The 14,726-nt window shown below is 39.2% G+C and overlaps 1 protein-coding gene across 18 annotated transcripts in view; it reads right to left on the bottom strand.

The window, feature by feature from the left end:
• Positions 1 to 14,493, bottom strand: part of LOC131761076 (myomegalin) — a 223,919-nt gene extending 209,426 nt beyond the window's left edge. For 17 of the 18 annotated variants that reach the window (XR_010840732.1, XR_010840750.1, XM_059071456.2 and 14 more), the window contains exon 1: positions 13,930 to 14,493. Coding sequence is in view for 16 of the 18 variants with exons in the window: in XM_059071456.2 (XP_058927439.2) it covers positions 13,930 to 14,165 (236 nt within the window). In the remaining 2 variants the exon portion in view is untranslated. The remainder of the gene's footprint in view (positions 1 to 13,929) is intronic. The other variant, XM_067034261.1, reaches the window with a different exon arrangement.
• Between the last annotated feature and the right edge of the window lie 233 nt (positions 14,494 to 14,726).

The raw sequence follows: 14,726 nt of genomic DNA, 5'->3' as shown, positions 1-14,726 counted from the left end.
GTCTTTGTTATTTGCACAGTGTCCCAGACTCTCTTTTGAAATGTGCAATTCCCCCAATTTTATTAACCTGAATATGGAGCTATCTGATGCTTTTTTGATAGACTCTCACTCATGTCTAGGTACACTTCCTTTTGTTTTAAACAGGTCATTCATTTCTCTGTGTTGACCTTCAGCATTTTGCCATATGAATTGAAAGCAAATCCTCACAAGGTCAGATTTTTTTTTTTTTTTTTTTTTTTTTTTAAGAGCTAACTTTTTGTTTTTGTGGTACGCGGGCCTCTCACTGTTGTGGCCTCTCCCGTTGCAGAGCACAGGCTCTGGACGCCCAGGCCCAGCGGCCATGGCTCACGGGCCCAGCCACTCCGCGGCACGTGGGATCCTCCAGGACCGGGGCACGAACCCGTGTCCCCTGCATTGGCAGGCGGACTCTCAACCACTGCGCCACCAGGGAAGCCCAAGGTCAGATTTTAGTAATGCAGTTTATTATTTTAAAACAGATGACATTTCACGCTTGTTATGCTAATTTGGAGACCAAACCATTTTTCATCTAAGTTCTATCAAAGGCTTCTTGTTGCTTTTGTTTGTTTTGATTTGTTTTTTAAGGAAAAGCAGGTCTAGGGCCAGTAAAAGGAAAAAGAATTTAAAGCATACAAGATGAAGAAAAATAATGACTCTAATGCACATGAAACAAAAATTTAGCACCTGCCAATTAAGTACCACCTCTACCACTTCATAACTGTGTGATCTTGTCAAATCATTTAAGTTTTCTAAAAAAGCAGGGATAATAATAGCATCTTTCTCACAGAATTGTAGTGAGGATTAAATGAGCTTATGCTTATACATTGCTTAAGATATGTATAATGCTGGCATGTAGCCAGTACTCAATAAATATTATTAATAATGTAAATTATACATGTAATAATAATAACAATGATAATTTGCTGCCATGGATGTCAGTGATCAAAAATCTAAATCACAAACTCTGTTTGGAACTCCTGTGAGATCTAGTACAAATCCCCTATACTTATGAGTATGTTCTGGCAAACAAGACTGAGAGAACAAGTAACTTGAAGAAGAGGTTGCAGTGTCCTGAGACAAACATCTCCCTGCCTGCTACACCTTCCCACCATAAACACTACCACCATCTGGTTAACATACACAACCCTCTGTGAAGGTATTTTTTACATTATCCAGGGTCTTCTCTATGGGCGTGACTGTCATCCTTTTGTCCCTTCACCTAAACACCACCACTCCCATACTGAGAGGGGATAAAACTTCAACTAAGGTTAAGCAAAAACCTCAACCAGAGGTTTCAAATACGGCTTAACACAGAGACTCCAAAAATGGAGTTTTCTCTCTCCTTCTGTCAATTATTTTCTGTGCTGGTTTTATTTTCAGTGTCTGCAAGGTAGCAAGTTATCTGCCAGAAGGCCCAGGCTTACATTCTCCTTCAGGTTCACATCCATTAGAAGAAAGGTTGTCACTTTCAGAAGGTTCCTGAAGAATCCTGTCTGGACGAACTTGAGTCAGTGCCCATCCCTGAACTAATTCCTGAGACTGTGAGGAAAAATTACTCTCTTTCTTTTTAAACTGACATTCTAATTATTTTCTGTTTAAACTGACATTATTTTCTGTTTATAGACTTAATTTTTAGAGCAATTTTAGAGTTAAATCACTCTTTTTTAAAAGGTCTGTGATACCTCCTTTTTCAACTTCATTCCCCTCATCCAATACATCAGTGAATTCTGTTGGCTCTACCTCCAACTTATTCTGAATCTGTTCACTTCTTACCAGCCCCACTGCTGGCACAAAGATTTAAATCACCATTTTCTTATATCTGTACTACTTACTGGAATAGTCTTCAAAGCAGCCTCCCTGCTTCCGCTGTTAGAAGCACTCTTTCACCCCTAAAGTCTGTTTTACAATAGCAGGGTGATATTTTAAAACATTTTCATATCATGAAAATCATATCATGCTCTTGCTTCAAACCCTTCCTTGGTTTCCCAATGTCCTCAGAATAAAATCAACTTTTTACTATGGCCTACAAGGTCTCAGGTGACCTAGCCCGGCCCACCTCATCCCCCTTATCTTTTGCCATTCTCCTTTTGTTTAGCATGTTCCAGCTGCCTTGGTCTTCTTTGTGTGGCTCAAACATCCCAAGCTTATTCCTACCTTAAGGGTTTTACAATTGAGGCTCTCCCATCATCTGCCTCCATTCCTTTCTAACCAATGACTCTATTTTATTTTCCTTGTAAGCCTCATTACTATTAGAAATCATTTTATTTGTATATTTATTTACTTGTTTACTGTCTGTCTCCTCACCAGAACTAAATTTGGCTAAATTTAGTTTCTAAAAAGAGGATACCAGAAGGGTAGACCCACAGAATCAACAGAACAGTTGAAAACTAAAAAAAAAGGGTTCAGAAGGGACAGAAGCAGGGGAAGCAATAAGAACTCAGGTAGCAAGAAGAAAACAACTGGTCCCAACCATTTTTTCTACTCTTGTGTTGCTCCATGAAGATGCAATGTTCATGCAGAGAGTCAGGTTATACTAGTGTGGGTCTCATTACCCTCATCTATCTAGAGGACAGGGTACCTTAATAGACCATCACATAAGACTTTAATAAAGCAATGGCAAAAAAAAAGGGTAATTCTCCAAAGGAGATGTAGAGTTACTGTCCAGAGAAAGGAGGAATGAGTAAATGCTCCCCCCTCCAAAAAAAAAAAAAGAAAGAAAGAGAAAGAGAAACAAATGTCTGCACTAATCCCTGATGTGCTATCTTGTCATCTAGAAGACATCTACTTTACTTTAATGTAAACTGATGTATGCCTAAGAAATGCAAACATATTTTAATATTAACCTAAATCAAATAAAAGCAGAACGATACATCTTTTGAACATCTGTTCAAAACCATACAACACACTCAAAAGATATGCACTTAAATGTTTTCTCTATTTATGCCCCAGAAAGATTTAGCGGTCCTGACCACTAAATGATACAGTTCTGCAAGACACCTCCTTTTGGATGTCCCACATGAAAGTAATTCTTTTCCCTGATATCTACTTCTCCTACCATATTATCTCTCATAGATGATATTAGTAATCATTCCATAGTTGACCTAGAAATTTAAGAGTAATTCTTGTTTCCTCCCTCTTCTTCATTTCCCATACTTCATTGATCAACAAGTGCCATCAATTCTACCTCAGAAATTCTCAAATCTAGGGGCTTCCCTGGTGACGCAGTAGTTAAGAATCTGCCTGCCAATGCAGGGGACATGGGTTCGAGCCCTGGTCTGGGAAGATCCCACATGCCATGGAGCAACTAAGCCCGTGCACCACAACTACTGAGCCTGCGTTCTAGAGCCCGTGGGCCACAACTACTGAGCCTCCACTCTAGAGCCCGTGAGCCACAACTACTGAAGCCTGCATGCCCTAGAGCCTGCATGCTGCAATTACTGATTGTGCCGCAACTACTGAGCCCACATGCCACAACTACTGAAGCCCATGTCTTAGAGCCTGTGCTCTGCAACAATAGAAGCCCGAGCACCACACTGAAGACTAGCCCCCACTCACTGCAACTAGAGAAAGCCCGTGCACAGAAACGAAGACCCAATGCAGCCAAAAATGAAAAAATAATTAATTAATTAAAATTTTTTTAAAAAGAAATTCTCAAATCTATCCCTTCTTCACCATTCCTACTAACACTGTCTAAGTTCAGGCTCTTGTAACCTCAGACCCCAAACCACTTGTAACAGCTTCTTAGTTATCCCTTCTTTTCAGTCAACCCACTTCACTCCATCTCCCACACAGTTGTCACCCTTATGGCTCTAAAACAAAGATCTAAGTACATCACTACCCTGCTTTAAAACCTTCTAGCTCCACACTGCTTATCAAAACCAAAATCTTAACCACCTCTGTGTCTTAGTTGGAGTGACAGAACACAAAAGCCTCTCAGAACTGTTTATGAATGCAACAGTTCTTTAATTCAGTGGTTCTCTAAACTTGCTGTACATGAGTGCTTTTGTACATGAGGCTAGGGCCTCAATCTGAAAGAGTATGATTTAATTGGTCTGGAGTGGAGCCTGTACATAAGTTTTTAAAAATCTCCCTAGGTAATTCAAATGTATAGCCAGGGTTTAAAAATGCAATTTAAAAGATAACTAGAAATCCACATTTACTTCCAAACAGCATGAAGTAACAGGGTCCATATTTATTACCACTCACCGCTGATAGGAATAAGTAAAAACCTGGACAAAATATATGAAAGAAAGATTTTCAGACACTGAGTTTTAGGCAACACAGATAGTGATCCCAGAGAAAAGAGAAACAAAGTGAGGCACACAACTGCCCTAGTTTACTTCTTGGAGAGAGTTTATAGTTGGTAGTGGTAACAGAGGGAGCCAAGGCAGAGCCTAGTTATCTCCTTAGGTTGAGATAAAGCTAGAAACTTGGGAAGGCCAAGGTAGCAAGAGTTCATAGAGCAGAATACCAAAAAAAAGAGAAAATTCCAGAGATCTGCGAAGCAACCCCCTTGAGTATTCAGCTGTGTACTGATCAGCATGTTTGTATGAGGAAACTAAGGCTGGGGTAAGAACCACATAAGAGAATCAGAGGGACAATCTTCTTGGCTCATACAGGATGAGAAGAGTTTGTTTTTCCAGAAACAGAAGTAGAAAAAATTTTCATAATTCATGGGATATTGGGTAGAGTACTCAAAGAAGTATCAGCCCAGTAAAGGGGAAAGTTATGAAATGTTTCTTTGGTTCCACCTACCAAACCTTAAAAACAAGACCCAAAAGGGTCAAACTATTTTGAAGCAACTTAACTATGTCCCAGAATAAAGTTCAAGAATAATTACAGAAATGAAAAATTACCTAGAATCCAACAATAAAATGCTCAATATGTGGCATCTGATCAAATATTACCACGTATACAAAGAAGCAGGAAAACACTACTCAAAATGAAGAGAAAAATCAATCACATCAATCACTAGAAACATACTTGGAACTGACATGGATATTAGAATTAAAACCATTTTTATAACATTCCATATATTCAAGAAGGTAGAATAAAGATTGACCAAGTTAAGTAAAATATATGGAAGTTTTTTGTTTTTTGTTTTTTTTTTGTGGTGGTAGGCGGGCCTCTCACTGTTGTGGCCTTCCCCGTTGCGGAGCACAGGGACGCGCAGGCTTAGCAGCCATGGATCACGGGCCTAGCTGCTCCGCGGCATGTGGGATCTTCCTGGACCGGGGCACAAACCTGTGTCCCCTGCATCGGCAGGCGGATTCTCAACCACTGCGCCACCAGGCAAGCCCGGAAGTTATTTTTTTTAAAGACACAAATCAAACTTCTAGAGGTGAAAAAGATAGTATCTGAGATGAAAAATACACTGCATGGGATTAAGAGCAATTTAGACACTGCAGAAGAAAAGATTAGTGACTTGAAGACATACGAATAAAAATAATCCAAAATAAAACAAAGAGAAAAAAGACTTTAAAAAAAAGGACAAAGCATCAGTGATCTGTGGGAAAATTTCAAGTGGTCTAATACATGTGTAACTAGAGTTTCCAAAGGAAAAAAGTTAGAAGGAATGACAAAAATTTTTCAAAGAAATAATGGCTGAAAATTGTCCAGTTTTAATGAAAACTATAAGCTCCACAAAGCCAAAGCACAGAAACATGAAAATAACTACACCAAGGTACATTGTAATCAAATTGCTTAAGATCAGTGATAAAGGAGAAAAAATTTAAAACATTCAGGAGGAAAAAACCTCCATTATGTACAGAGGAAAAAAAGATAAGAGGAGCAGAATTCTCATCAGAAAAATTGCAAGTTAAAAGACAGCATAACAACATCCTTAAAGGACTGAAAAAAAATGTTACCTAGAATTCTATAACTAGCAGAGTAGACTTCTTGCATGTGCAACTTGTATAGTCACACAGTACTACACTCAGAAAGACTGTGTTTGGTTTAATATTCTGTTTTTTGTTTTTTGTTTTTTTTCTGGATCTTAGATCTCCAACCAGGGATTGAACCCAGGCCCTGGCAGTAAAAGCGCTGAGTCCTAACCACTGGACCACCAGGGAATTCCCCTAATATTCTGCTGTTGATGGCTTGAAATTCTTAATAATTCTGAACAGAGGGCTCTACATTTTCATTTTGCTTTGGGCCCCACAAATTATGTAGTCAGTCCTGACAACTAGCAAAAATATCTTTCAAACACGAAGGTGGCAAAAACACTTTGTCAGACACACAATATCTGAAAGGATTCCCCAACAGTTTATCTGCACAATAAGAATAAGAAATGTTGAAGAAATTCTTTCAAGCAGAAGGGGAATGATACAAGATTGAAATCTAGATCTAAGCAAACTAATAAAGAAAACTGGAAATGGGAAATATGTGAGTAAATGTGAGACCTTAGAAAATATTATTCATGGGCTTCCCTGGTGGCGCAGTGGTTGAGAAGTCCGCCTGCCGATGCAGGGGACACGGGTTCGTGCCCCGGTCCAGGAAGGTCCCACATGCCGCGGAGCGGCTGGGCCCCGTGAGCCGTGGCCGCTGAGCCTGCACGTCCGGAGCCTGTGCTCCGCAACGGGAGAGGCCACAACAGTGAGAGGCCTGCGTACCACAAAAAAAAAAAAAAAAAAAGAAAGAAAATATTATTCAGAAAATGAAAATCAAAACCACCATGATATTCCACTACACACTCATGAAGATGGCCATTACTAAAACAAAAAGGCCCCCAAAACAGAAAATAACAAGTGTTGGTAAGCATGTGAAGAAATCAGAACCTTTGTGCACTATTGGTAATGTAAAATGGTGCAGTCACTGTAGGAAATTGTATGGGAGTTCCAACTGCCACATAATTCAGCAATTCCACATCTGGGTAAATACTCAAAAGAATTGAAAGCAGGTATTTGTACACCAGTGTTCATAGAAGATTCATAATAGCCAAAAGGCAGCAACAACCCAAATGTCCATCAGTGAATTAATGGATAAACAGAATGTGATATATACATATAATGGTATATTATTCAGCCTTTAAAAAAGAACAGAATCCTGACACATGCTACAACATGGATGAACCTTGATGACAAACATTTAAGGAAGAAATAGTGCCAATTCTACACAAACTCTCCCCCAAAAATTGAAGAAGAGGGAATATTTCCCAACTCATTTTATGAGGAAAACATTACCCTTATACCAAATACAGACAAAGACATTACAAGTGAAGAATACAAACCAATATCCCTCCTGAACATAGATGCAAAAATTCTTAACAAAATTTCAGTAGCTCTAATCCAACAGTATAAAAAGGATAGTATATCATGACTAAGTGGGATTTACTCCAGGAACTCAATGTTGATTTTAATATTCTTAAGTCAACCAATGTAATTTACCATATTAATAGAATAAAAAAGAAAAATGATATAGGCATCTCATCAGAGGTAAAATCAAACATCCATTACTAACGAAAACTCACAGAAAATTATGAATGGAAGAGAACCTCCTCAATCTGATGAAAAGTACCTACGAAAAACCTACAGGTATAAACTTAATGGTAAAAGAATGAATGCCTTCCTCTAAAGATCAGTAACAAGGCAAAGTATGTTTGCTTTTACTATTTCAATTCAACTTTGTACTAGAGGTGATAGCTAGTGCAATAAGGCAAAATAAATAAAGACATAGAGATTGAAAAGAAAGAAGTAAAACTGTCTCTCTGTCTCTCTCTGTCTCTTCCTCCTTCCCTCCATCTTCCTCTCTTTGTGTGGATGACATAATTATTATGTAGAAAATTCTATGAAATCTACAAAAAATCTAGAACCAAATAGTCAATTTAGCAAAGCTACAGGATATAAGATGAGTATACAAAAAACAGTATAAACTAGCAATGAACAATCAGAAATTGAAATTATAGACATTATCATTTATAATAGAATTAAAGATATTAAGAATTTAAGCATGTGTCTCATAAGATATGTAAGTTCTATATGCTAAAAACCATAAAACAGTGTTGAGAAAAAGTAAAGGAGAACTAAATGAGGGTTTCTCAACCTCACTCACTATTGATGTTTTGGGCTGGATGGTTCTTCATTGTTAGAACTGTTCTATGTATTGTAGATTATTAAACAGTATTCCTGACTTCTATTTACTAAATGCCAGTATCACCCTTGCTGTGAGTTAGGATAATCAAAAACGTGTCCAGATACTGTCAAATGTCCTTTGTGAGGCATAATTGTCCCCAGTTGAGAACCACTGACCTAAATAAATGAAGAGATATACCATATTTATGGATCAGAAGACTCAATATTGTTACAATATCAATTCTCTCCAAATTAATATATAGACTTCAATACAATCCCATTCAAATTGCCAGCAGGCCTTTTGTCTGTGTTGACCAGTGGATTCTAAAATGTATATGGAAATGCAAAGAACCTAGTACAGTCCAAACAATTTTGAATAAGAAGAATGAAATTGGAGGATTTGCACTACATTATTTCAAGATTTACAACGCTATAGTAATCAAGATAGTATGATATTGGTCTAAAGATAGACAAATAGATCAATGGAACAGAATAGAAAATTCAGACATAGACTCACATATATATGGTCAATTGATTTCAATAAAAGTGCTAAGGCAGTTAAATGGAGAAAGGAAAGATTTCTCAACAAACAGTGTTGGAACAACAAACACTACATGCAAAAAAAAAGAACCTTGATCAATATCTTGTACTAGATACAAAAATTAACTCAAAATGGATCATAGACCTAAATGTAAAACATGAAACTATAAAACTTTTAGAAGAAAACATAGAAAAATACTTTTGTGACCTTGGGTTAAGTAATGATGTCTTAAATGTAACATTAAAAGCAAAATCCTTTAAAAAAATTTGATAGTTTGGACTTACTTTAGTAAAATTTTAAAAACTTCTGGTCTTCAAAAGATACTGTTATTAAAATGAAAAGACAAACTATAGATTGGGAGAAAATAGTTACAAAGTACATATATAATAAAAACTTGTATTTAGAATAAAGAACTCTCAGATTTAACAATAAAAAAGCAAACAACTCCACAAAAAATGGGCAAAAAATTTCAACAAACACTTCACCAAAAATATACAGATGGTAATAAAGCACATGAAAAGATGTTCAATATCAGTAGTCAATGGGAATTGCAAATCAAAATCATAATAAGTGGGCTTCCCTGGTGGCACAGTGGTTGAGAGTCCGTCTGCTCATGCAGGGGACACGGGTTCGTGCCCCAGTCTGGGAAGATCCCACATGCTGAAGAGCAGCTAGGCCCGTGAGCCATGGCCGCTGAGCCTGAGTGTCTGGAGCCTGTGGTCTGCAATGGGAGAGGCCACAACAGTGAGAGGCCCACGTACCGCAAAAAAAAAAAAAAAAAAAAAAAAAAAAATCATAATAAGATACCATTTCACACTCACTAGAATGGCTATCATAAAAAAAGACAGTAACAAATGTCAGCAAGGATGTGGAGAAATAGGGACCTTCATACATCTCTACTGGGAATGTAAAAGGTAAAATCCCTTTGACAAAGATTTTGGCAATTTTCTATGAAGTTAAACATATGCCTACTGTTCTGCTCCTAGAAATTCACCCAAGAGAAATGAAAGCATATGTACACACAAAGACTTGTACACGAATATTCACAGCAGCTTTATCTGTAATAGCCATAAAACTGGAAACAACCCAACAGCTGGTGAATGAATAAACTAATTGTGGTATATCCATACAATGGAATACTACTCAGCAATGAAAGAAAATGAACTATTGATACCCACAACAGTATGGGTAAATCTTAAAATAACTAAGCTGAGTGAAAGAAGCCAGGCAAAAACAAAGAGTTCATGCTGTATAATCCCATTTATATAAAATTCTAGAAAAAGCAAACTATCATATAGTGACAAAAGGACCAGTGGTTGCCTGTGTGTTACTGGGGCAAGATGAGACAGAAGGGAGGGACTATAAAAGGGCAGAAGGAAACTTTATAGGATGATGGATATGTGATGATTTCACAGGTATGTATTGATACACATATTGAGACTTTTCAAATTGTTCATTTTAAATTTGCCCAGTTTACTGCATGTCAATTACATCTCAATAAAGCAGTAAAAAAAAAAGAAAATAACAAAAAGAGAGAGATGGCTAAAGAGACACAATGGTTGAAGTTTGATGTTAGAAGTATACTGATCCTTCTTTGACATGATTTCCTAGCACCCCCAACCTCCAATAGTTGCCTGCTGGTTCCAGGCTATCCACCTAGAATGTGCAATCTGCTAGGCTTCACAAGTGCCCATTGAGGCACATTGTCATAATCTGGCAACTCACTTAATTCCTCTTTTTAAATAGTTGTATACCTGAAAGAGGAAAACCTTTGAATTAAATCCTCATAGAAAAGTTCTATCACAGCATGCGTCTCACTTCAATAAGGAATTTTCCCAGGGCCATACATCTTGCTTATATCCCTCTGCTAAAATTTACTTCCTGAGAGAGTGGCATGGACATATATACACTACCAAATGTAAAATGGATAGCTAGTGGGAAGCAGCGCATAGCACAGGGAGATCAGCTAGGTGCTTTGTGACCACCTAGAGGGGTGGGATGGGGGGATTGGAGGGAGACACAAGAGGAAGGAGATATAGGGATGTATGTATATGTATAGCTGATTCACTTTTTTATACAGCAGAAGCTAACTCGCCATTGTAAAGCAATTATACTCCAATAAAGATGTTAAAAAATAAAAAGAAAATAAAATTTACTTCCCATCCAACCCTGGCTTCGTTATCTTGTTAGGCCAGAAAAAGTTCATCTCCTGTGTGTGTGAAGCCCTCTCTGATCCTCTGCCTCTTAGCGCCATATCCAGTTACGATTAACCACGTGGTTCATATTACCAGCATGAAGGGGCTATAACAAGGTCCCCCAGCCCCACTTCCCTATACCCTCATCATGAATTTTGCCTAAGGAAAGTAAGCTTGCCATTTGGAATTTAAACTTTACAATGAAGACAAACTGGTTCAGAGAAGAAATATGCAGACACTTGAAACAGACATAAAGATTCCCAAGCCAAACAGACCACTACCTGAAGAAATAACATGTCAGCGAAAAAAAGAAGGTGCGCATGAGAAGAGAGGTTGATCATTAATGCAACTCACCATCCAGGGAAGAAAGAACCCATCTGTATCCTTTGATACTCTGTTTGAAGCTATTACTTTTTAAAAAAAATATTTAGAATTCACTGATTAATTCTCCTTATTCTAAATTCAAGTTTCACAAACAACCTTTTTATTATAATTTGGCTTCCGAATATGGCAAGTATGCCAAGAGACCTCACTTAAATAAAAAAAGAGGGTCTAGTTCCCTAAGATGACTCCTCATTATAAATTAGTAATTTGCCATTCTAGGTATATATAGTAGTCTTGTATTTATTTATTTATTATTTCCACAGTCCATTTTACTGTTATAGCCCTTTTTCCATACTGTAGTTAGGTGAGCAGAGTTTAGAACTATAGATTCTCAACTACCTGAGGGTAGTTTTGCATCCAGTTTTGTACTGGCCTCCACCATCATTGCTTAATTTAAGAAAAACCAAAACACTGAATTAAAATGAGCTGCTTACTTCCATTTTTAGTTGATTGGGAGTTAGAAAATTGGATACCAAAGACACTCCTTCCCAAGTGCAAGCCTCTAATACTCATAAACCTCTAGTACTATAGCTAAGACAGGTTTTTTGTTTTTTCTTTTTTTAATATGGAGTAGGTTTTTTTTTGTTTGTTTGCTTGGTTTGGGTTTTTTTTTTTTAATTTTATTTTTTGGCTGCTTTGGGTCTTCGTTGCTGCGTGTGGGCTTTCTCTAGTTGCGGCAAGTGGGGGCTACTCTGTTGCGGTGCACGGGCTTCTCATTGCGGTGGCTTCTGTTTGCCGTGGAGCACGGGCTCTAGGTCGGTGGGCTTCAGTAGTTGCAGCACGCGGGACCTAGAGCGCAGGCTCAGTATTTGTGGCGCACGGCTCAGTTGCTCCGCGGCATGTGGGATCTTCCCAGACCAGGGCTTGAACCCAAGTCCCGTGCATTGGCAGGGGGATTCTTAACCACTGCACCACCAGGGAAGTCCAATACAGGTATGTTTTTAAAAGTATGTTGCACATTCCTAGAGAACTGATTTTTAAATGAGGGTCAGAGTAGCACCAACCTCAGTGAAGTTTCTGACACTGTTTCATTTGAGTATTCCTGAAATGTTTAAAAGCATTTCAAGCCTCATCACATCAACTAAGATGAATGTAGAGATATGTCAGATGAATAACTATTAAGGAAATAATGAAAGCATATACCTTCTATTTTAACAATTAAACCACAATTTAGATAACTAATTCTAACACTACAAACTTTTTGTTACCAAAGACAGTAAGAAAAATCACATCTTTAGGATAAGGAGTCATGACACATTTAAAATTTTGCAATGGTAATGCTTCTTTTGATGAAAAGAGTTCACCCCAGTATATATAAAGTAGTTAAGAAACTTTAAATCATAAATATATATTCAGATTAATTTTTTTTGTTTCAGGCTTTAAAAATAATTCCAAAGTAATCTGTGAAAAATATTCAACACACCATAGATACACATGTTTTAAAAAGTACGTATGTTTGGGCTAAAATTCCACTTTATAAAAAATCAAATAATGAACATTTCTTGCTTCATTCCTTCTTAAAAGCAATAATTTATCCTGAGTTTCTTAATAGAAATGTGATTCCTTTAAGTACTGTTAACTGAATAGTCTGACTCAGTTTTCTCAAATAAACAGTGGACAGTGTGATGAATAAATACAATTGTCTGTGAATAAATTAAGTTTTCTCATTCACAAATAAAACATAGTCCTGAACACAAAATACAGATCCCATTAATATTTGGTTCTGTAATTAATACTCAGAAGACACAAATCCTGATTTTATGCATAGGAAAAAAAATCCTGATTTTATGCATAGGCCTAGAGAAATGAAGGAACTTTTTTCAGATCCCAGTTAGTTAATGGCAGCTTAGATACTGAAACCACTATTGCCTTGTAGTTTGATTTATGAGTGCTAGTTTCGCATAAAAGAATAAGCTAAAGATTTTCTGACAAGGAAATGTTTATTTCAAAAAGTCAGCAGCACAATCTGTCTCTTCTCCAAAGAAATAGTATGTATGGCAGACTTTCATCCTGCTGCTGCTACATGAAGAAAATTTGGGCCTAATGTGTCTGGTCTTCCAAGACAGAGCAGCGGAAGTGACTGGGTTTAGGTGGGGCTCATCCTGCTCGGCGTCACCCAGCCAACAGGCAAGGCTCCAGCTCTGCAGGAGAAGAGAGGTAGCCTAGGAAAGAACCAACCCCCACCCTGCTGTCTGTATCTAAGATTGGGAAGGAAAAAAAGGATAAGGCAGTGGGTACTCTTTCAACTGTACACCCACACACATTTCCTGGTCCTTTATCTTCTTTACCATTCTTAGCGCTTCCAACCTGGCATGGCCTTCTGAATCATGTGTTCGTCTCTCCTTTGACTCGACCCAACCGGCATGGCCTTCCATCTCATCTCCACCAACAAAGCCGTTGACTACACGTTAAGCAAAGACGTTGGGGTAGAGACTGGGTTTCCTAAGCTTTAGTCCGGTACAATCCGGCACTACACCTGTATTTCTAGGCAACTCTCTACTGTCTCTCCCCGACCCGTCCCCGCCACCAGCCCCATCACCCCCCGCTCCCCAGCCGTGCCCTGCAACTTGCTCCAAGCTAATGTCACTCTGTGCCAACCCCTCCCAAGCGCTTGGGGCTGCAGCCCGTGGGTCCCAGCCCCGAAAGCAGTTCTAATCAGCGCAAAGGGCGCTGCCACTCCCGGTGCGTTCTGCAGCCTCCGGGGCTCCCGCGTCGCTCTCACCTCATCCAGGGTGCGGCTGCCGCGGCTGCCTCTTCCTCCTCGGCCGCTGCTGCCCAGCTCCCAGACGGCTCGGGATGCCGTCGTTCCCGACCGGGAGACTGCCGTGAGGACTGTGGGTTTCGCGCCGCGTCCCTGGACCAGTAGGGCGCGTGGCGCGCCCGGCTGGACGCGCGGCAGCACCAGCCGCCGCAGTCGCAGCGGCGGCGGCAGCAGGACCCGCTGTCAGTCCTCTTCATGAATTTCACGGGCCTGGCCAGCCCAATCCTAGTTACCGTCCTTGCTTGGTTTCCCTAAGGTCTTCCCGCACTGCCAGGGAGCATCCTCTGGGAGTGGATGACCATCCACTCCAGTTGCCACTGTCGTGGTTGAGACCTGGAAAGACCAGGCCTCCTCCGCGGCTGCCTCGGCCACCTGCTCCGCCCAGATTGCTTCGGTCCCTCTCGCACAAACGCCCGCCGCTGCCTCTTAACCCTCTGTCATCTCCCCCTTTTCTCTCCACCCACCACCTCAACCTGGAGAGCTTTTCATTCCCAGACCTGCTTTCTTTTTTCTTCCTGTCTGCTTCATTGTCACCGTCCTCAATTTCCAACCTCAAAAAGTTTCTCCTTTTCTCATTCCCTCTCTCCATATTTTTCCTGGTTTTTGTCCTCTACCCTCCAAATCAGTCATCCTCTTATATTTTATATATTCTCCTCAGAATCATTACTTCTCCAAGTTGTTGTATAGCCTCCTTTCCCTCTCTTCCCTTCTTATCCCCTCATTTAAAATCTTTTCCTTTCAATTTTTCCTTTAGTTAT

The sequence above is a fragment of the Kogia breviceps genome, chromosome 1 (assembly GCF_026419965.1).
Source record: "Kogia breviceps isolate mKogBre1 chromosome 1, mKogBre1 haplotype 1, whole genome shotgun sequence".
In the NCBI taxonomy this organism is placed as follows: domain Eukaryota; kingdom Metazoa; phylum Chordata; class Mammalia; order Artiodactyla; family Physeteridae; genus Kogia; species Kogia breviceps.
This window is presented reverse-complemented; position numbering and strand designations above follow the sequence as displayed.